The sequence below is a fragment of the Limanda limanda genome, chromosome 19, assembly GCF_963576545.1.
Source record: "Limanda limanda chromosome 19, fLimLim1.1, whole genome shotgun sequence".
NCBI lineage: Eukaryota > Metazoa > Chordata > Actinopteri > Pleuronectiformes > Pleuronectidae > Limanda > Limanda limanda.
In genome coordinates, this window is record NC_083654.1 from 1,260,756 (window position 1) to 1,283,222 (window position 22,467).

At 40.0% G+C, this 22,467-nt stretch overlaps 1 protein-coding gene across 1 annotated transcript; it reads left to right on the top strand.

The window, feature by feature from the left end:
• The first annotated feature begins 320 nt into the window (after positions 1 to 320).
• On the top strand, positions 321 to 22,169 carry si:ch211-57n23.4 (immunoglobulin superfamily DCC subclass member 3). The gene is made up of 14 exons (XM_061093239.1): positions 321 to 369; positions 7,602 to 7,907; positions 9,437 to 9,581; positions 10,031 to 10,161; positions 10,707 to 10,844; positions 10,946 to 11,104; positions 16,806 to 16,971; positions 18,389 to 18,639; positions 18,765 to 18,929; positions 19,781 to 19,969; positions 20,808 to 20,921; positions 21,248 to 21,374; positions 21,517 to 21,631; positions 22,095 to 22,169. The coding sequence occupies exons 1-14, from the start codon at positions 321 to 323 to the stop codon at positions 22,167 to 22,169; spliced, it is 2,130 nt and encodes a 709-aa protein (XP_060949222.1).
• Positions 22,170 to 22,467: the final 298 nt, after the last annotated feature.

Genomic DNA, 22,467 nt, shown 5'->3' on the forward strand with positions numbered 1-22,467 from the left:
TCACTGACAACAATGAAGCTAAATAACTAATGAGTCCGTGCTGGCCGAGGTGTCTTCCTCATTCTATTCTCAGAATAGCTTTGGACATGACCAGCAGCCTTCTGTGGGCCAAACGCTGGACATGGGAATCTAAAGAATTGCAATGCTTTATTAAAAGCTATATATTTTTTTAAGCTTTTTTACCAAAGAAGATACCGTTGGAGGATACAGAATAAAACATCTTGGATTTGGATTACTTTTGTATCAATGTGTTTTGATTTTTGAGGGTTCCAAGGGTAAGAAGCTTTAACATCCTGACAGCTGGACTGAAGATAACCAAAATGAAACCAAGACTCCTCCTCATCTGCCTGGCATCCTTCTACTGTCTAGGTAAGTACAGTTTAGATTTTAAATTCACAGTTTAGCTTAGTTCATGTGTATGAGTGTAGGATGGGAGCTGAATGAACAGGGATCAAGTTCAGAGAGCAGAAGATGCTGCTGGAGCCTGTACTGTTCCAGCATTGACTTTGACTTTCAGTCAGCTGCAACACTTTTTCAAACTGAAATCCATAACTATCACCAACAACAGCTCCCTCATTACTGCTCTCTATAAAACCGGCCACTAAGTTTAATCTTCTGTCTGTTCCACCAGTGCTTGTTATGACTGTATTATAATTCTTGAATTGTTGTGGTTTCTACTCTGTTCTAATTAATAGTTCACAAATTATCAACAAAGAATGGATGTTTAGTCCAGATCCAAGCTTTTGTCAATATGGACATGGGTGTGAATTGATTATCACTGCATAAATATGCACAACATGCAAACTCAAAGTGTTGTCAAATTTCTAGGTATTAACCTCGCTAACCACAACCATAATTCCAATAAGTCGTTCCTGAGCTTTCAGACACATCTTGGGGCCTTCCTCGAAGGCAAGCTTGATGAAGTGGACCAAATGCAAACACGCATCAAAGTCCATTTAAAGCTCAAGCACTAAAGAATATTTGTTAACTTGGACAGGGGATGGGGGTGGTCTAAAAATATATATATGAATATGAAGTTGTCATAAGTATTAACAATTTAACTTGCAAAAATATTAAATAATCCAATTAGCAATTCAAACGGTTATCAACACGGTTAACCTGATCTAGGTAGTCAAGAAAGAATAGTACAAATATCAAAAATTAAATCAAGGTCCACTCAAGCACTACTGGAAATTGTATTTAAACAGGCCGCATTCAAGGAAGACTGTGAAGTGCAAATCAAAACTTCAGAAACTGTTTGTAATTAGGATTTCACTTAAGATTATACCTGCAGTAATGGTTTACATCTGAATGTCATCTTTCCAGTTTTAATAATTAATGATCATAACATAACTTTCGAAATAACTCACAGATTTAGATGGCAACAAAAATCTTTTATTCAAGAGACAACCAAACAGCTTTGCATTAGTGGAAAGCAGAGCAGACGGCGTCGGTGGCTCTGTGTATAGGTCAGACAGTCGTGTAGGGTTAGAGTCAGTGACCTCTAGCCTCTTGGAGGGGGTAGGGCACTGAGTCATCATGGTCAGTGGAGCAGTCTGGGGAAGGGCAGACCAGGGACACAATAACCACCCCCCTACCCTAACCCCTCCTCCCTGAAGCCTGACTTGACCCTCGTACCCTCATCTACATAACACTGCCCTCAGTCAGCGCTTAGATTGAGACCTTATTAAAGATAAAGTGTAAAAGGTAATCCCCCCGACAGCTGCCCATGACCGTGTCCTCAGCAACCCCCAACCCACATATACTGACCTCACACACACACACACAGTGCCCATGATGGAATAGGCCAGCAGAAATACCCCTTGGTCTCAACTACACAAAGGGCCTGTGGTGACTGGCATTCCCTGCAGTGTGAATGAAAACAGGCTAATGTCTCAATCTGTAGAGAGTTTAGGCCAAAGCTAACAGGATTCAAAACATGCAGAGATATGATTATGAAGCTGATGTGACATTTTTTAGAGGGCCCTCATCCAACACTGAGGTGACTATATGAGGTGCTAACAAGCAAATACTGCTTGAATGCTTTGAACTTAATGAGTCAATTTAACATCTTTCAAAAATGTTCACTACTACATTTGTACAAGCCTTAATGCTTTTTCTCCTACCAGACAGGATGGATGTGTCCACGTTTATAAATATAGAGCTGGTCATCTGTTTGACCGATAGTTATAGTATGATCATGACCAGTACATTTCCTGCACAATAAGTCGTTGTGCACGATCATCATATGTTTGACCATCAACAGCACCAAAACCATCAGACTACCATTCATCACAAGTTTTGTAGTTTTTGTAAAAACCTTCTCTGTAATGTTGGGTTGTAAATAGTATGTACTACCTGAGTTGACATATTTAATGATAAAATATGATTTTCTTAAACAATGGCAATTCATAGTACTTCAGTAGTAGTTAATTCTTCTAATTAAAAGATTACTCCAAAAAAGATTGTTACTTTGTAATGGCAAACAAATGAAAAAGATACACACAAACACCTGCACAGCAGCTGATGTTATTTCTATAAAGTGTCCTTAACCGTATATTAAAGGCCAAAGAGCAGCATCAGTCTCATCTATTCGCAATCTTCCATAGCCATATTTCAGTGTGAACAGAATAGGAACACTTAGCAGGAGCAGCAGTGACCACAATGACTGACCACCCCCTCTAGATGACAATAGTATAAGAAGAAAATTAAAGGATGAACTGCAATGTTGCTATGAACAACACAGCAATCACCAAAACTAACCCCTAGCCCTAGCAAAAAATCTTTTTAATTGTTGATGTTATTAAAGTGAAATGGCAAATGGGGATGAAAACTCATGATAACAGATTGTTTCAGCCATTGGTGGAGCAGCACAATTTTTTGAAGAATTAATTAGTAATATAACTGTGGAAACCGTCCCTAATGAGCTTAAATAACCATAGACATCTCTCTCTCTACTACGGTTATTCTCCTGCTAGATTACAGTCCCGCTCTCTCTATCTGACCAGTCCGATTGACCACATCATCTGGCTGCTCACTTCTCCACTCTGTATCTGTCCTACTCAGTCTGCTCATTCCTCCCTCACTGATTAAAACAGAACAATCACAGTAACTGATTTCCCCATTACATTAAGGATTATTGATTATTGATCCACATTGTAAATGGGGACTCCTGTGTTTGGTCAGGGTTATTCAATCTATACTGACCATTACAAATCACCCCCCCCCCCCCCTATGCTATGCAGATGGGATGTCCTGGGCCCATTCACAGCATCAGTGTATGAAGATAGATATGAGAGATTTATATTTAAACAAATATCATGATATAATTGAATTTTCTGCTTTTAAAAAAGGTCACAATCAAGGGGAATCCAATGACATGAGCAAACAATTATTTTTCGCTAAAGTACAAGATAAACCAGTGTGTAGTTTGTGGTGATATGCTAGAAGTGATTCTGACAGAGACAGTGTTTCACAGGGACTTTAGTGGGTGAGCTAAATTTCAGTTTATCTTGCAGAACTGGCAGAGAATGTATTATTGAAAAAAAAATACAGAAACACAAGAGCACACGAGAAATGTAAAAAAAATTCTCTCTGGCCTGTGACATAACAAATACTGAACTTTAGTGTGTGAGGGATCACTGCTGAGGTTGACATCCTGTTAGCATCATCATAACCAACACTTCACCAAACAGATGCAGTTCCAGCCATCACATTAGAGAGGATAGTGTGATGTGTTCAAACTTGGCCCTTGTATGTTGTAAGTATTGAAATGGTTCTTGATCAGAAAAAGGTTCCCAATACATGTACTTGGAGAGCAAAGGAGGACGCAGGTTTTGGTTTTATGTCTGCCCAAATATTTCCATTTTCCTGCCCAAACTTTTAAGTGCACATTCGATCAAAATCCTTTCCCTCTGAAAACAGATAAAAAGAGGAAAAGGACATTGGCAAGGGGGAAAAAAGAAGGGGAAATGTTAGAATATTTGATACAGCACATAATCAAAACATTTAATGAGCTTAGATTTGTTAATTTGTAAAGGGTATTTATTAAGGGGGCAGTACATCTATTAAATATGAACCTCCAAGCCTAACCTTTTAAAGCCTATTCTCTGGCCCATTATAAAAGGGTTAATATGAGATATTGCAATACTTCATTCTAGTTGTCAGTCCTGTCTCAAATCTCTGCATTTCTACCAAGCTGTCCATAGAACAGAAATGACGAGAGAGGAGAGCAAAGATATTGATGAGAAGATTCTTATATGGTCATCTCGACAATTTCTCTTTCTCTGTCCCTTTTTTATGGGGGCTGGACAGAAGCCTGTGAAGTTCATGTGCAGTAGTTTCACTGAACAATAGCAGTGGAGGGCTGGGATAGTCAAAGACTGGACACAAACTACCCTTCCCACCCCTCACCCCCTCATCTACACATCCACCCTCCACACCTCTGACTCTCCCATGACCTCTGAGGGGCTCGGGGTTGCAAGCATGCACATGGTGCTATTGTGGGGGTTTCTGGACAACCCCCTCCTCTCAAAAAAATCTCATTATAGTCCTACCCCTATAGTGAAAATTATTCAATCTCCAATATTATGCACTTAATCACACCCCCATGCAGTTTCAGCTTGTTGGAACTTGTATAGAATATATTTAACTCCTCCAGTCGGAGGTTGCCTTAAAGTTTGTCGTCTAACATCCTTTGGTTTTTATACTGTTATCTACCATTATTCATCTTGATGGAGAGAATCATTTGGAATTTGAGCTTTCAGTCTAGAAACAAGACAGGGGATAGACTATATGGCAATGCATTGTGTTGGGGCACACATATCACAGGTTAGCTCAAAACTGGTATTGAGCTTATATGGTGCACCTGTACAATCTAATGTGATCTAATACAGGTAGATAGTCCTAATGGTGAAACAGCCCATTTATATGCTATTATATACTAAATTGTACAAAAAAACACCCAAGACTAAATTAATCATAATTAGTCATAATTGAGACTTGAGATCATCTAAAGCCTAGGTTATCATTTTGTATGAGTGGTCACTCTATCCTGTTCGTACTAGATGCCACATTATCTCTGGCCTTTTAGGCCTTATAGTGACCAACACTGTGTGTTTGATAATCATGGCCACATAATGCAATGCAAGTCCCCCCTTGGGAGCCCTGGATTTCATTACCAAGCCTGAGGAAGGGGAGGATCAGGAGCTGCAGGGTTCTATCCTGTCCAGACACAGCTGACCAGTAGATCCACAATCCCTTCTGCTGGCTGCATCTGCTGGTGGTGGAAGGGTAGGGTTCAATTAAAAGGAGGACATGCTAATTTGTTAATGTAACACTTGAGAAATGCCAATTACAGAACATAAGCATAGGGAACATCTCGGCTGTATGTTAAAGCTGTGCTTGTGCCCTATCACTGTATTGTAATTGACTTTAATTTGATAGACTCATTGTATCAGTTACTTTTCAACAAAGAGCTTTCAACATGCTCAGTTCCAGAGAAACTATATTATTATTATAGATTATAACCACCTCTGTGGTTTGTAGATGCTTTGATACCTCGGCCCTTACTTTCTTTTGGGTCCATACCTCAGAAGAAAGCATTTCTGCTCAATGTAACTAGTGAGGGGGGATTTTATCTACTGATCTACATCATTTGCATGTACTGAAGTTGGTGGAATCTATTGAAATGTTATTTTCTTACTTATCTCTGTATCCATGCATGCAGATGTAGTTTAGTTGTTATCCCTGAGGTTTCTGCCTCCATAATGCTAGTTACCAGGTACCATGCAGGCTAAAAAAACGTTTATGTATTTTCGTTAAAATAAAAACAAATCTGTGTGAATATATAAATGTATCTGGACAATTATGTTCAATAACTGAACATCACCCAGCATCAACTGGTCTCCACAGTGGAACTGAACTTAACTGGGAATAGAAAAACAGAAAACATCTGAAGTCAAGTTCATTTGTGGGATGTTGTGCTTGATGGTGTCTGGACAACAATAAATGCTGTTTGTGTGGCAGGACAGGGTTTATGTGTCTGAACAGATGCAAGACTCCGTAGCGACATTGATTGTCCAGGTTCAAGTCCAAATGCATTGTTACTGCTTCACAGCTGGGGAGGAAAGTGGTGGATGCCAGGGTTCAAGGCTCTTTGCATATGAGAGTATTAGCACCAGAAAAGACTGAAAGAAAACAGGGAAGACTGGGAGCGTCACCAAGGTCATGGAGGAGTGGGGACAAGGGTGACAAAGAGAGGTCTGGTGGCATGGGAAAGTCACCTCAGAGATGGATCTGAAAGGGTTGGAAGAGAAGGGAGGGGTCGGGGGATGCATAAGAAGGGCAGATGGTGCTCTTGGGTGCATGGTGGCTGATAGGAGATTTTACAGAGGTTACTGGGGATTGGGTGCAAATAAGCATTGTCACAATACTATTGTCACAAATGGTCCCGGCTTCAATGGAGGCTCTCTTAACTTGACCTCTGCAACCCTTGCCAGTCTTCTGCTCTCCAGCTTGGCCATTGTCGTTTCCCTCTCTGTCTAGATGGTTTGCTGGTATTCAGCCTCCATTGAGGCTCTTCTTCAGTGAAAGAATTATAGGCTTCAAAATCAAATGCAGCATCAATCAACTTAGATGATTTTTGGTATTGAGTGAGGACAAACTGGTGAAGACTTCCCTGATGATTGGTGTTTGACCAAGATGACCATGCTATTGTCTATGGTACCATGGGATGTTTGTGTGTTTGAGCGGTTGATGTTTTATGATCCACCATCATTTGTTTCGATGTCTTGACAAAAACCGCAACAGTTCAAGGTTGCTCTCCCACGAATAAGTCATTCCACATTAGCATGAAATGTGCCAACTATGACATTTGTATCAAGTTAAGATTGAAGTCAGTTGTTTACAAGCCATGTTTACGAGCTGTACTGAAGATACAGAAAGAATCCTGGCAATCTGTAAAAAACGTAAGGTTCAGTGTGCAAGATTTAGGTGAAGGGGATCTATTGGTAGAAATTCCATTTAAAATAACCCTAGTGATGTTTTTCTTAGTATGTTATTGAGTAAATTGTACGAATTGTTGTTTTCCTAACCCTAGAATGGGCCCTTTATATATAAATGCTTTATATTTACATCAGCACGGGTCCTCTCTACGGAGGCCACCATATTTTTTACATGGTGGCCTTTTGAGTTTTTATGACAACTGAAGGCTACCACAGGTTATCTTTCATATTGGAGGTAGAGGATAAAGTGAGGGGTATTCAGCTGAAACATGCAACTTCTACCAACCACTAGATGTCACAAAATTGTACACACTGACCGTTTAATAAAGATCCGAGTTTGCTTGTGACATTTCAGACACTGTACCTTTCACAATATTTTTATCAAAAAGGTGTCTAAGATTAATTGTCTTTCTAAATCATATGTTAGCTGAAAACTTGCTATTTTAAAGATGCATTTTGACACAGGAGTTAGAGTAAGAGGGGTTCCCACCACTAAAGCTTAATTTGAAAGGTCCTCTAGTGATGTACATGTGATCATTTTAATCAAGCTCTTAACCTCTCTCTGATAACCCATCTGTCTCTGTCTCCTGTCTGCAGGTGGCTGTCTGGCCTCAGAACTCTCTTTCCTGCTGGAGCCTAGTGATGTGATTGCAGTAAGAGATCAGCCTCTAATGCTGGACTGTGGGGTGCAGGGTGAGGAACCGATCATGGTGACGTGGCGTAAAAACGGTGTGCCTATACCCACGAGTCCACGGGTTCAGGTTCTGGCGAATGGCACACTGTTCATCCGGAGCTTCCAGAAACGCAGAGAGGGGAGCGATGCGGATATGGGCGAGTACGACTGTGCTGCCCAAAATCGCTATGGCATGCTGGTCAGCCGCAAAGCCAAAGTCCTCTTGGCATGTAAGTGTCTGACAGTGCAGCAAAACACAATATATAACTGTTTAATTCTTATGACATGCAAATAGATGGGCTTTGGAAAAGGGTTATTAATACTCAGAGATGGGAAGAAAAAATGTCACTGCTTATTGCCTGATTCGCTCACCATGCATCTTCCTTCATTGTTATGGGACTCCTGCTCTGGAACTCACTTGAAGAAAACGTAAAGCATATCCCTGTTATCCACATGCTGTAAGGCTCCACTGAGAGCAGAGGATACCCCACAGACTGCCACTGCAAGTTGCCTTTTCTCTCTTGAAACATTCCTTCGTATTTGTTATAAATGATGTTTCACATGGTGAACAACTCTGCATTATACTCGGCAAACCATCCCCCACCCAGCATCTGATCCGTGGTTGTCATAGGGAACAGGTGCCCAGATACAAACATCAGCTTCTCATTGTGGAAAAGCAATAAATTACAGTGTGTACGTTACTGTACATGGTTACATATGCTGAACACACACTAAAACACACATCAGCACCAGGCTACTAAAGTGTACAAGCTCTCCTCACCACCCCCACTCCTTCTCTCAGACTAATAAAACTAGGGGTTTATGGGTAATCCAGGAGAATTATGGGTACCTTGAAGTGATCTTACTTCAGTGCAATGAGTTGCCATGGGGATGCTCTATTATTTGCAGACCACCTTTCTGTATTGTACGCCCTTATTGATTATGGCCGCCAGTTATTTGGTATTTGTATGTTTGTGTGTGTGTGTGTGTGTGTGTGTGTGTGTGTGTGTGTGTGTGTGTGTGTGTGTGTGTGTGTGTGTAACTTTTTCTTATGATTTATAAGTGCTGGTCATTCAATCATGGGTTGAGAATCTGTCTGCACAAACTCTTCAATGAGCCACGGAACAATGGGCTGATTTCTGTTCTCCTCTGTCTTTACTCTCAGATTGTTCTTTTTCTATCTAAATACTTTATGGCAGTGACACCTGGCATAAGAACAAAAGACTGATGTAAAATCACATTCCACATTTGTCCTATTCAGCATAGGTGGAAATATCCAGGACAGAAAAGTGGAGAAAGAGAAATGTAATTTAATGTCTCTGCAATTAAAACCTTGACGAGATAGAATCTACTAATCAACTCAAGCCCACTTTTTAGTTGTATTGTATCCTCGTAGTTTACAGCAGCATGGTTAATGTTAACTGAATCGACAGATACAGTTTGCCACTTTTTTAAAAGAGCTCATTGATTCCTGCCGATTGATTTAAATGTGTATTTCTCCTTCGGACAGTGTTTAGCACAGAGTTGCAAAAATGAAATGAAAAATTAAAATTGTAGAAGCACAGCCAAGAATTCAGTCCCTTTTGAAGGTCAAGCTCCAAAGACACTGGATCCCTTTTGTTTTGTACAGGCTAAATTGTGCCAACTACCACTAGTAGAATTAACATTGTGAGTAGAATTGGTCCTTTCTGTTTCGTTACAATATCCATGTGCAGTATTTTCCTGACTGAAGCTGATCTTTGTTTTGACTACTCTTTAGCTCTTCCTAAGTTCCACACCCACCCTGTGTCCATGGCTGTGGATGAGGGAAGTGTTGCTCGTTTCCAGTGTCAGATTAATGGGGTACCTGAGGCCAAGATCACCTGGGAGAGAGACAGAGTAACACTCAACACCACTGACAACAGGTAACACCATGCACACATACACTACAGTGTGGAACTCTGCACTGGATAATAGGTATGTTAGAGCTTTACCCTGGGAGGCTCAGGGTGAAAGCAACCTCCATGTAAACAAGCACAATTTTCCCTCAGAGCTAATGCATGCTAATCATGCTAATGATGTTATGAGCTGAACATTCACTACCTCTCTGCCAAAAAAACAAACCAGTGCTCGACTTGAAGAATCTCAGTGGACATCCTCAACACCCATAAAACCTATTCCTACAACACGATCCACATCTCCACAGTCTTTTCGATGTTTGTTTGCACCCTGAACTGATGAAAGGAATGAGTGATTGAACAAGCCTCCTGAGCCCCTTAATGAGCTCACTTTAGAAATTTGGAAAGTCATGAATTCAAATACCTAAGTGCCCCACCTGTACACTGACCTCCCCTCCCCTCCCCTCCCTGTCCAGGTACACTCTGCTACCAATGGGTATTCTCCAGGTGACAGGTGTGAGGCAGGCGGACGCTGGGATTTTCCGATGTGTCGCCACCAACCCGGCCAATACTCGCTACAGCCATGAGGCCATTCTCAATGTCACTGGTAGGTGGACACAGATGAAGCATGTTATATACAAGTGGTCAGAGACGTGTCTTTGGAGTGAACATGTGTTCTACTCACATAATTCTTCACTGTAGTACACCCCAGACTCCTCAACATTCTGGCTGTTACATCTAAAACCATATTATATCAAATCACCAGAGCTGACAAGTTTTTATAAATACATTTTTTTAGTTTGTTTGGTATGAGGGAAAGGTCCACCAGACAAGTCAGCTTGTTTATAAACAGCAGATTGACACAAATGGTACACAATACAACCCATCTAAATGTTAATGTCAAATAATGTAGAGATATGGTAATAAAACCTTAATCACTTGTTTAGAAATATCTGATTCAGTCCAAGGGACATGCAATGCACACGTGCTTTCCAAAGCATTTTCAATAGTAATTGTATCAGCCGCTGTGTGACACAGTGTGAAAGTAGAATGGTGGAAGATAGACTGCAGCACCATACTATTCAAAATCTTTGTCCCTGTTTATTTATCATTTAATCCACATTCACTCTGGTTCTTCCTTCTTCTTTGCAGGTGGAGCTCCCAGACTCTACAAGGAGCCGTTCATCTTGTCAGGACCTCAGAATCTAACCCTCACTGTCCATCAGACGGCCATCTTGGAATGCATCGCCACTGGAAACCCAAGGCCCATAGTTTCCTGGAGCAGGCTAGGTACCACTCTAATCACATTTATATGGTGGGAGGTTGATTATTTAATTGCAATCGGCATGCATTAACTTTTAACTCACTCTCTCTATTTCTGTATCCATCAGATGGACGCTCCATTGGGGTGGAGGGTATCCAGGTTCTGGGTACAGGGAACCTGATGATCTCAGATGTGTCCTTGCAACACTCTGGTGTGTATGTGTGTGCTGCCAATCGGCCTGGCACCAGAATGAGACGCACAGCACTCGGCCGACTCGTGGTGCAAGGTGAGAACCAACAGAGACCACTGCACAAATATTTTTTTGCAAAGCTTTTGATTGACTGTGGCCGCACATTATTTTGTATCTAACTTTAGAGATGAGGTGTTTTGTTTGCAAGGAACAGTTTTCCACAGCATCATCCAGCAGTTCCGAAATAAAGAGATTATGAATTTCCACAAATTATTGGCAAAGATAAAAAAATATCTGTCAACATTTCATCTTACCATCATATGGATCAAACTTTATACCTGTAACGGTTCTTTCTTCTGGAATTTAATCCACATCCATTCTACACGTTGTAAAGAGAAAATGCATCAATTCTGCTAGGGATATGCCTGGTGTCCACACTACTCTGGAGTTTTAGAGCTGATAAAACTAAAAAGTATATGAGCAGTATTTTACAGTGACACAGTTGCTTGCATGGGTAGGAGATGCCATTTTGCCATTCCTGCCTCTCATTTGTAGTCTAGCTCTTTCTGCAACTAACAATCAAATGTAGCCTGTTTACACCGCCACGCACATGCCCGGTGTACGTGAGTGGTCATGTGATGTGTGTTCTCAGGTTTGTTAGTATGAACGGGGATTAACACTGATATGGAACCAAAATGCTTGTGTCGACAGAGAGGGTTTTAGTTTGAAAACGCAGTAGTATGGATGTAGCCTGAACCTTTAGTATGTTCTGACACCAATTCTTGAAGAGGAATATTGTCCAAGAACTATACATTTATAGTGCTGAGAGGAGTAACCTGAGAGACACTATTGTACGTGTTAGAGAAGGATATAAACCTTAGTAAGACCCAACATTTCCGGAGCTTGGGATCTCATTGCTCTGGATACTGATTATGGTACAGTAATAGGAACAGGAAGATGAGTTTAGCCCACCAACAAGTCGGAAGATGTCTCAGTTACAAACTGTCTTGTTTGTGCAGATAACTTTTACTACTGAGTTTCTAATTTACAGCATCTTCTTTAACCTGTCAACACAATGTAAAAGAAAGGTGGGAGAAATGTTCTATAAGGTCTTTAAGTTGTTAGAAGAACTATTTTGACAAAGCAAGGCTAATAAATAGACCATTTTGCATAAACCTGAAGATTGTCAGATAATCACAAAGAAAAAGAAACAGATGCTCTGGCAAATGTGCAGCCATTGTTGCAGCCTTTGTTTAATTGTCTGAATTTCCTGCACCTCTGTGACATATAGTATCCTGTGTGTGTGTGTGTGTGTGTGTGTGTGTGTGTGTGTGTGTGTGTGTGTGTGTGTGTGTGCAATTGACCGTATTAACTTGCAGTGGTGGTGAGGGGAGCGGGTGGAAAGGGTCAATACCAGAGCTGTCTTCTCACCTTTGCCCCTGGCTGTTTAGTGGGGGTGGAGGCTGGGAGCCTATGTTTGTTGTGTGGTGACACTGATGGTGGGAGACCCCTCCCCACCTTCTTTGCACATATGCACACCCCTTCCAGTTCCTTTCTCACAAAAAAAGGCTAACACCAGTGATCAGCTATGTGTGTGGGTGTGAGTGTGTGTGGGGGTGGTAGCTCTCTATTACATGGACTCACCCATTATCCTGTAGATGTCCATATACTCAGGCCACTTATATTTATCACTGTCATTTGCTGTGTCTTAACTGGCTGTCCTGAAACCTGCTCAGTTAGCAGCTTGCAGAATTATGGAGCGTCCCTGGTTTCTCTGTATGATGAAATATGTTCCTGTAAGTCATGGGAGTGAAACCTGATTTGCTACAAATGCTAAAAACCTACATTGTACGTGTCGGCAAACACACTCAGTGTGTACAGAGAGAGATACAGTGAAGATGAGTGGTGAGGGATTAATGGTGCTTGTATCTTAATCCATCAATACCAATCACACATGTTATAAGATAAGATAAGATAAGATGTTAAAGGTGTGTTTCGTCATTGAGGTATTTGTATTTTTACTGAAGTGAAGGGCCTAAGTACTTATTTTTCCACTGTTAATAAACATGCACCCATTGGAACCTTTAAGTGGTAACCCATGAACTCATATTTGGGGTATTTGTAAGAAACAGGAAAATGTTATGATCAAAGCATAACATTGCACAAACATAAAAATGTGAAATGTAATGTAATAAGTCATCAGAGTTACAAGTAGAACTGTTTCGGTCTGAATTAAAAATATAATATACATTATATTAATTAGGTAATGATTAATATTAAACTGAAAAAAAATCATCCAAATCCACACCAAACAGCTGAGTCTGTTTACGCTGACTCAGCTGTTTTCTGATTTTAATCTCAGAGAGCTGACAGTGGGCTAGGAGGACATTTTATTGTGGATTCTCTACAATTATGACTTACTGACTGAGTAATTCTCACGATAGTTCCAAGTGCTACAAGTACAAGTCACATTCACCCATTTACACACATTCACACAATACTACCACATACAGTATACTGTAGTGCTTCTCGACCACCTGAACCACAGCCCTGATATATGAATCAAAGACAAAAAGAATGGACTGAAGCTGATTATATTAGATGTCTTTAAATCTCAGTGAGATCAATATACATTCATATTCGTAAATCAGCTTTCCTTCAATTCGAGGTTTATCTGACCACATCAATCAATACTTGCTGCTGTCACACACTCAGTGATTGGCAGTGTCTCAGGTGTATGGGAGGAGAGGAGGCACTGATCTCTAATATATTCATCAATTTATTGATCAGTTTGCTCTGGTTTTGGGGTTGGGAGAGAACAAAGCCCTTTATGCTTTGGTCATCTGGTAACATGACCACCCACAATGTGGTTAAAGCGTCCTCATTATTCTGCAGCGGAGCATCTAAAACTAGATCCAACGATAGATCATGTCAAAAAGGACTCATGGTAGATTCATGGTACAGTTGTATCAAAAAAAGAATGTCTATAATAATTGTGCACACATAACAGTGTATCGTGTTGGGGTCACATGGGGAGAAAACAGAAGTCTAAGTACAGTTTCACTGTTGAGTTCTCTATATACAAATGTACTGGGATGGACACAAAAATAACAATCAATAACGCTTCCAGTGATTACAAAGATTGCTCTTTAACAAACTTATATTTCCATAGATTGAACAAAAAATGCGTGAAATACAACCACAGAATTATTTCTGATTATACTGTAATTAGTACTGGCCCTTAGTGAGTCCCCAGTAAATTAGAAAGACAGAATAGACCAAATGTAATTTGAAATAGAAAAACACCTTACTATTAAATGGGTTTCAAAACATTTGGATGCATGAAGATAAAAGCTTTATAGTTAATATTGGAAAATGTTTTCTCTGGTTTCATTAGTCTTTAGTAAGAGTAATGACCTACAATATAGTTGTAACAGCTTGAGGTTCAAATATACAGAGGCAAGATGACTCATAGTGAAGGTGGATGTTTTTATTTTTCATCTGGAGTCAAGTTCAGTTGGGATCAGTGAGACTGGCTGACGGCTGTGTTTCAGTGTGAAGGTAAGCAGAGTCTTTCTCTGTGGTCACGATCATGACCATGGCCAGAGAGACAAAGAGCACAACATGTAGAGACGGTCACTTCATGGCACAAGGTGCAGGAGGGGGATGCAAAGAGAAAGGGAAAGGAGATGAAGGATGACTGGCAACCTTTGACCTCTGACCCCTGACCTTGACAGGAGGATTCAGAGTGTGTCTATGGAAACAGTTGGAGGGAGGGAGGAGGTTCTGAAGTCACAACAGACACATGGAGGAGGTGGAGAGAAAAGGAGGCGTGGTCTCAGGGTTAATTATGGAGGGCTGGAAGATGGATAGGATCCCAGCGGATGGGTAGGGGCAACCATGGTGTCACCATGTAGAGATACACTCAAAGGGTGACCAGCCATTTTGGAGAATGCATTAACTGCAACATATATTTTGTCCACATGCTTTCCAGACAAGATGAGCTGCAGATCTTCATTTTTTATGTAAATCAGGACCAAAGTATCAACCACTAAGTAACATTACTTCTTTCTGAAAATGTGTTGGCAAAAATATACAAACGTCATATGTGCTCTGTATATGTCAAAATAAACAGATTAACACAAATGTATGAATTATGATAATAAAGGGTTATTATCACTTTGATAGGAATTCAGAATGCGAGAGCAGGTCATTTCCTATTCTGTGCTGAAAAGTAAAACCACATTTACAGAAGTGATGTGCTCAAGTACAGATGATGGTTAAGAGTGAACAAAATAAACAACAATTTTAGTTTGAATTGAGATTTTACTTACATATTATATCAATAATTCATTCTTGTTTCTTAAACCACTCAACAGTATAAATAAAGCTCCAACAATGTCTAGAATAGTACCATTATTCTTTTTTCTGCTGTTTGTTAAAGTATATTATTATTATTATATATTATCTATCTTTTATGTGTTTATTTAGGTACATCTAATGCTCATACTTCTCAACTTGTGCTTGGGTGACAATTGAGTGACACAACTACGTGACCAAAATATGATGTTCAGTTTTATGATAAAATAAAATAAAAATAAAACATTGATGTTGAAAATCTATCTATGATCATTGAATATCTCAGCAGGGGACAGAAGCCCCCATAACAGGCTGCAGACAATAGGAGCTAATAAGATATAATAAGATGTGTGAGGCACAGGGAAAGCCAAGGTCAACAGAATCACTGATCAATACCGAGTATAGATCGGTTGATAAACGGTCAGCTGAGGACGCCTGATACCTTCTAGCATGGTGGTGGGACGATTGAACAGATGAAGGGGTGGACAGCTACATAATGAATACCCCCCCCCCCCACACTCACACACACACAAACACACACACACACACACACACACATACACACGCACACACAGACAGAGAGCACATAATCTGATTTTAAAATGAAGGAACTGAACACTGAACAAACCCTAACCCTAACCCTAACCCTACTGGGATCATTTACAACAAACATATACTTTCTATTCCTGCTGACCACAGCACACAATGCAATGCTTTACATACAGTTTATGGAGATTTAACCATCTCTGTTTATATAAATTTTAGTTTTGAAGGGTTTCATGAAAATCCAGAAAGTTTCAACTTTATAATCAGATGGTCAATTCAGTTTACATTTAAAACTAAAAATAAAATAATGTCATAATAATACCACTAAAATCAAACAACTCAAACAATTAAAGTTCACCATCACTGAACAAGGTATAATTAACAGGGCGTAACCATAGCAACAGTCTCACTGCTTTGTACCAAGGATACAAATTCAACAATTGTTCAAAATAAACAAACAGATAGATAGATAGATAGATAGATAGATAGATAGATAGATAGATAGATAGATAGATAGATAGATAGATAGATAGATAGATAGATAGATAGATAGATAGATAGATAGATAGATAGATAGATAGATAGATAGATAGATAGATAGATAGATAGATAGATAGATAGATAGATAGATAGATAGATAGATAGATAGATAGATAGATAGATAGATAGATAGATAGATAGATAGATAGATAGATAGATAGATAGATAGATAGATAGATAGATAGATAGATAGATAGATAGATAGATAGATAGATAGATAGATAGATATATGGATGCATAGATACCTAGATGGAGTTTATGGAGACAATGCCATATATGACAATGACAATTTTTATAATGATTCTAGTTGTTGTCTGTGCCTTATCCTATCTTTCTCTCTGCTCCTACTCAGCTCCCCCAGAGTTCCTGCAGTGGCCGCAGTCTGTGTCCAAACCAGCAGGGGGCAGTGTTGTTTTCAGCTGTGTGGCCCAGGGTGTCCCAGAGCCTCACCTCATCTGGCTGAAGAACGGCAAGGTCCTGATGCCTGGAAACAATGTCAAGCTGACCAACAACAACAGGTAGATATTTAAAATGCAAAATCTAAAACTTCCAGAAACATGGAAAGTCTGAATCGAATTGACTGAGTCAGTGAGATTATTATTGCATTTAAGGAACATCTTGATTATAAAGTTAACAATCGTAGCAACCCAAAGACAGAGGCATCAGAGTACTGTGTTATTGTTGAACTGGATTATGTCATGACAGGCAAAGTGTCAAAGAGGATTACCTCCAGAGTTTAGGATTTGAAATCCACACGTAGCAAGATTTAAGTTGTGAATGATAAATGGACTGTATTTTATAGAGTTTTCCATTCTTATCGACCACTCATCATACTTTATATTACAAGTCACATTCCCCCATTCACATGCTATCATACAGCGCTTCTGTGTGCAGCACTTTCTCTATAACACACCATTCATACACTGCCAGCACAGCGGTCATGGGGCAAATTGGGTGTCACTTGCTCAATGCCACTTTAGCAGAAGTCACATTCTCAGATGCAGACTTTGGTAATCTATAAAAAACTACAACTGTGTTAGTCAACTCTCACTATATAACTGAGCTTTTTATCATTTCTGAATTTCACAGTTTAACCACATGGTGGCAGTACTGCAGAGAATATGTTATCGTTATTTGTGGTCTGCAATTGAGCATATATTACAGCACAAAGTTCATTTGCAATGTTAAATGGACATTGTAGTTTAACTCTTGAACAAACAATATTGCTGTGTAGGAGTAAAAAACTGTATAGAAGATGTGTGCTCAACTTTACCTGCAGGAGACAGTTACAGACACAGTCCAGGGATTCATCAATATTGTATTTTTGTCTTCTACTTTACTTTATAATTTTTAAATATGTTCCTAGCAGGCATGATAATCCAAATACTGGAGTAGAAAACAAATGCAACGTTGGCAAATTCTAATATGTTCAGCTTCAACAAATAGTGAATTTTCCCTTTAAATTCCTCACATGGTTTTTATTTCAGGAAAGGTTCAAATGGTCAAATATTTAACTAGATTTCAAAGATTGGAGAGTTCCATGTCAAATCCAAAAACTGAAAACAGCATCAGAACATTTTTTCTTTTTCCTCGACCATGAATCTTCTCATGACCTCTCAGATTTATCAGGCATCCCTATAAAACTGTATATAAAACTGGAGTTGGTCAAATCTGCTCAACCTGCAGCAGCAACAGTAAAATAACATGCTACTCATACATCAATGCTTTAATATGAATCAAGTAATAATATCATGCATTATAATACATCAGTCAAACTGACCCAACCTGTACTTTAATGTTAATGCTTATGGTACATTCTTCTGCTAATACTTTTAATTAAGTTGACATTTTTTTCATGCTGGACTATATTTTTAATTATTGGTGAGGAGCAGTGAAGTATTGTGTTGTAAACTGAACTGTGGGTTGTTTGTGCAGCACTCTGGCTCTGACCCGTATCAGTTCAGAGGATGAGGCCATTTACCAGTGCATCGCCGAGAACAGTGCCGGGACCAACCAGGCCAGCGCACGTTTGGCTGTGGTCCAGAGTAAAGACCTGCCTGCCGCCCCCCAGGGCTTCAAAGTCAGTGTCCTGTCCACAAATGCCCTACAGATAGCATGGAGCCAACCGCCCTCCGACGTCACTGACAGCATCATTGGTTATGTTCTTCACATCCGCAAGACAGGAGGTGAGTGTCAGCACACACACAGTCTACTCAGTAGACTCTACTGTGAAATATCAATCGTACTTCAAATTGGACAGTAATATTACATAATTAGAAAAAAACTTACTGTATGTGGGCGTGTGATTCAGAGCCTGACAGTCTGGAGCTGCAGGAAGCTATAAGTAAAGGCAAATTCCAACATGACATTCCCAACCTGGAACCAGCCACCACCTACTCCCTCTACCTGAAGGCCTACTCTCCTCTGGGAGCCAGCCAGCAGTCTCACACTGTGGTGGCTACAACACTAGGTGGAGGTAAGAACACGACACACAATTATTAATAGTTAATATCAGAGAGAAAGCTATCTGTTATATTTTTAAATGACTGGGTCAAAAATTTAAACCCATGTCTACATCAGCATGTGGCGTATTATTACACATGACAACATTCAGGCTCAAATGTCACATGATATTGTGCAACAGTCACATTAACGTGTCTGACAGGAATCTAAGTAAATTAGATTGACTAAGAACTCTTAGAAAATGATTCTGTGTTGAGAAATGAATTTTAATATGAGGCCTCAGCAGAGTGAGCGCTAAAGTATTTTAGGGTTAGTTATCATAAAAGTGATAGAAGATTCAAACTGTAACAATTGAAACATACGTAATGTATGAAATTGATGTATTAAGGTTGATAGAAACTCGTGGGAAATATTGTACCTAATCATGGCCTGGTCAGCCTTGAGTGATTTAAAAATGGGTTTCTTGTGTACAATGTGTTATTTTTGCCCAAATTATGTTGTGCTTTTCTGCATTCTGCATTATTTAACACATTTTCTCTGCACTGCAAACAAAACCAAGTATTGCAGACTGTTGGAAACCTTTTGTGATTTCCATCTGATGGTTAAAATGTCCATAATGCAACCATTGAAGAAATTACAGTAATGCAGATTCAATTAACCCAAAAAATGATATCAAGTTTATAAGTCTGTTTAACTATGAACAATTACTGTTGTGCAGTTAACTGATCCAATTGTAAATTATTTCTTAAGCTTTCGCTGTCTGATGTGTGCTTTTTATGTTCAGTTGTCTCCTGGGAGGACAGTTAGGTTTGTTCGTATCATTCTCTCAATCCTCTCTATTGTATATCTCTGCTCTCTATACAGTGCCGGCCCCTCCCACCTTCTTCACGAAGTTGGTGAATTCCAGTGCTGTGCAGGTCCTCTGGGAGCTGCCCAGTAAGGCCGGCAAGGCTGAGGGCTTCAGGTTGTCCTACCGCAAGGTCCCCAATGCTGACTTCCAGGGACCCATCCAGCTGCCCTGTCCCATTAATGCCCACACCATCTCAAACATGGGTGAGTGTGTGGTTGTGCGTAGCTGCATCAGAATATGTGATCATAATATGAAACCCTCTGCTCCTTCTCGCAATAATCTATTTGAACTATACAGCAGGTTAGACAACAACAGAATCAAAGAGTCCCATATGGAAAAAGAAAGAGAATAAACCATAAAATATTTAACTTTGTCATACCATCATAATTTCACTCACATGACTGAACTGCAGCACAGTATATCCAATATGTTTGTTTATATACGGACTCCTCTGGGCTCACCTGTAACCATAGCAACACACCTATCCTGGTCACCCAAAATAAATAAATAAAAAATTAAAGGCAAAGGTGTTGCAACCTGTTGTAACCACAGGATTACTACCGACAACAGTGGAACTTAATTCAGTCAATCTATTCATTGTCAGATGCCCACTATTATCTGTGTGTGTGTGTGTGTGTGTGTGTGTGTGTGTGTGTGTGTGTGTGTGTTTTTGTGTGTGTGTGTGTGTGTGTGTGTGTGTGTGTGTGTGTGTGTGTGTGTGTGTGTGTGTGTCTGACTGTCTGACTGTCTGTCAGTCAGTTTGTTCCTACGCTGGGTATGGTGACAGGTTTGAGAGGACGAATCAACTGTAGTTTATTTTGCAGTCACAATTTGTTTACTATAAATTTCTCGAAAGATGCAAATCTTGCAGATCTTATTATAATCTAAAACAAAGTGGTCACAGACTGCATTAGAATACAGGCACTAAAGTACAACCTCAGTGTAACAAATCCAAGTACACCTTCAATGTCCTACTTCTAGTTCTATATTCTGTTTCATGATGTGGTTGAATATTATTTCATATATTTTATGTTGTTTCAGAACCGGGTGCAGTGTATGAAATCAAACTGGTGGCCTACAATGGAAACGGGGAGAGTGATTGTTCCAAGAGACTGGTATCACTGGGAGAGGAAGGAGCCAGTGACCAAAATACTGGTGAGTAGGATCACACAGTGTCCAGGAAGAGCTTTCAGCATGTGCTCTGACTACACCTGCAACATAAAAGGAAGGTCATAATTGAATTAGTAAACCCACATTTGCTAATTCGCATCCTACTTCATCATGTTTTATCAGAGACCTGCATGTTGGGAAAAATATTAAACTTTGATAAAACAGATTTCCCTAAATATCTTTTTTTAAATCTCTGTCCTGAAAGAGGTCTCAGACTTGTAGCCCCTCTGTATGTGCCAGGATGTAGGATTAATAGCTTAGCTTTTTTCCATCAATAGCATGTTCCACATTAGTGTTATGTTTGTTTCCAGGAGGGGACAGTCTGTGTCAGTGCAGGGATGGAGAGGCCTCTCTGGGCAGCATCATCATTGGCATCCATATTGGCACCGCCTGCATCATCTTCTGCGTTCTATTTCTCGTTTTTGGATACCGTCGCAGGTACCGTAAATGTTACTGCACTCTACATTCTATCTCTTGTTAAATTGTACTAAATTATCATCCCACATGAATTGTCCTCCAGCTATGTTGTAAACTGTAAAGTCAAACTGAATATGTATTTTTAATCCGAACCTGTTTGCAGTTTTGTTTGCAGTAAAGGAACTCAGGACAGCTGGTCTGTGCCGAGGAACAACACAGGACACATCGGAAACCTTAAAGATGAAGCAAACTGCTCCAGAATGGAATCAGTGCCTGAGGTAGTCACTCAGAATATGCAGCTTGTTCGAATTTATTCAAACATTGCATTTATCTTTCATTATCTTTCTTTGAGTAGAGACTTGTAAATAATTATTTGAGTAATTAAAAGAAATACACATAAATGGACAAGTAGACGTCTGAGGTCTGAGCTTGTTGCTACCATATCCACAGAATGCATACATCTTTCCTCCTAGTTATCACCAACAGTTTTCTATGTTTATGGCAACAACACTGGTGGGTTAATACATGACATTACTTTTTAGCCCATTTTATTTGTCCTTTTGTTATATGGTAATTTAAGCGAACACACTGTGAGTAAATAAAAGTACTCTTCACAGTGGTACAGTGGCTAGGCAAAGGAAATCTCATATATGAATACTATACTTGAATGATGTCTGACCCCCGGTCTTTCTTCTCTCCTGTCTCCTCCTGTTTTGCTGTTGTGCCTCTTCTTGTGAGCAGGTGGTCTGTCCAGCACAGTGCCAGGTCATCATTGAGCAGCAGTCATCAGGTTTACCTGGCATGGGCCCTGGCTAACACTGGTCAATGGTAGCAACGTTAATGCCCCCACACAAACCCTTGACCCCACCCCACTCCTGATCCTTTATAGAGGCCAGTCATAGGTTTAGTCTCCCCAAAGCCTGCTGCTAATAACCTAAGAGTAACCTACACAAAGTTATGACAGAATACTGTGACAAAGCTAAGATACTGGTCCTTTACCACTTCCCCCCAATTCCCCACCCCTTCCTTGAACCAAAGCCTGTTTGTTGCCTTTATTGCCTGTGCATGTGCACATGTGCATGTTGAAAAGCCTTCAGAAAGCATTGCCACTCCA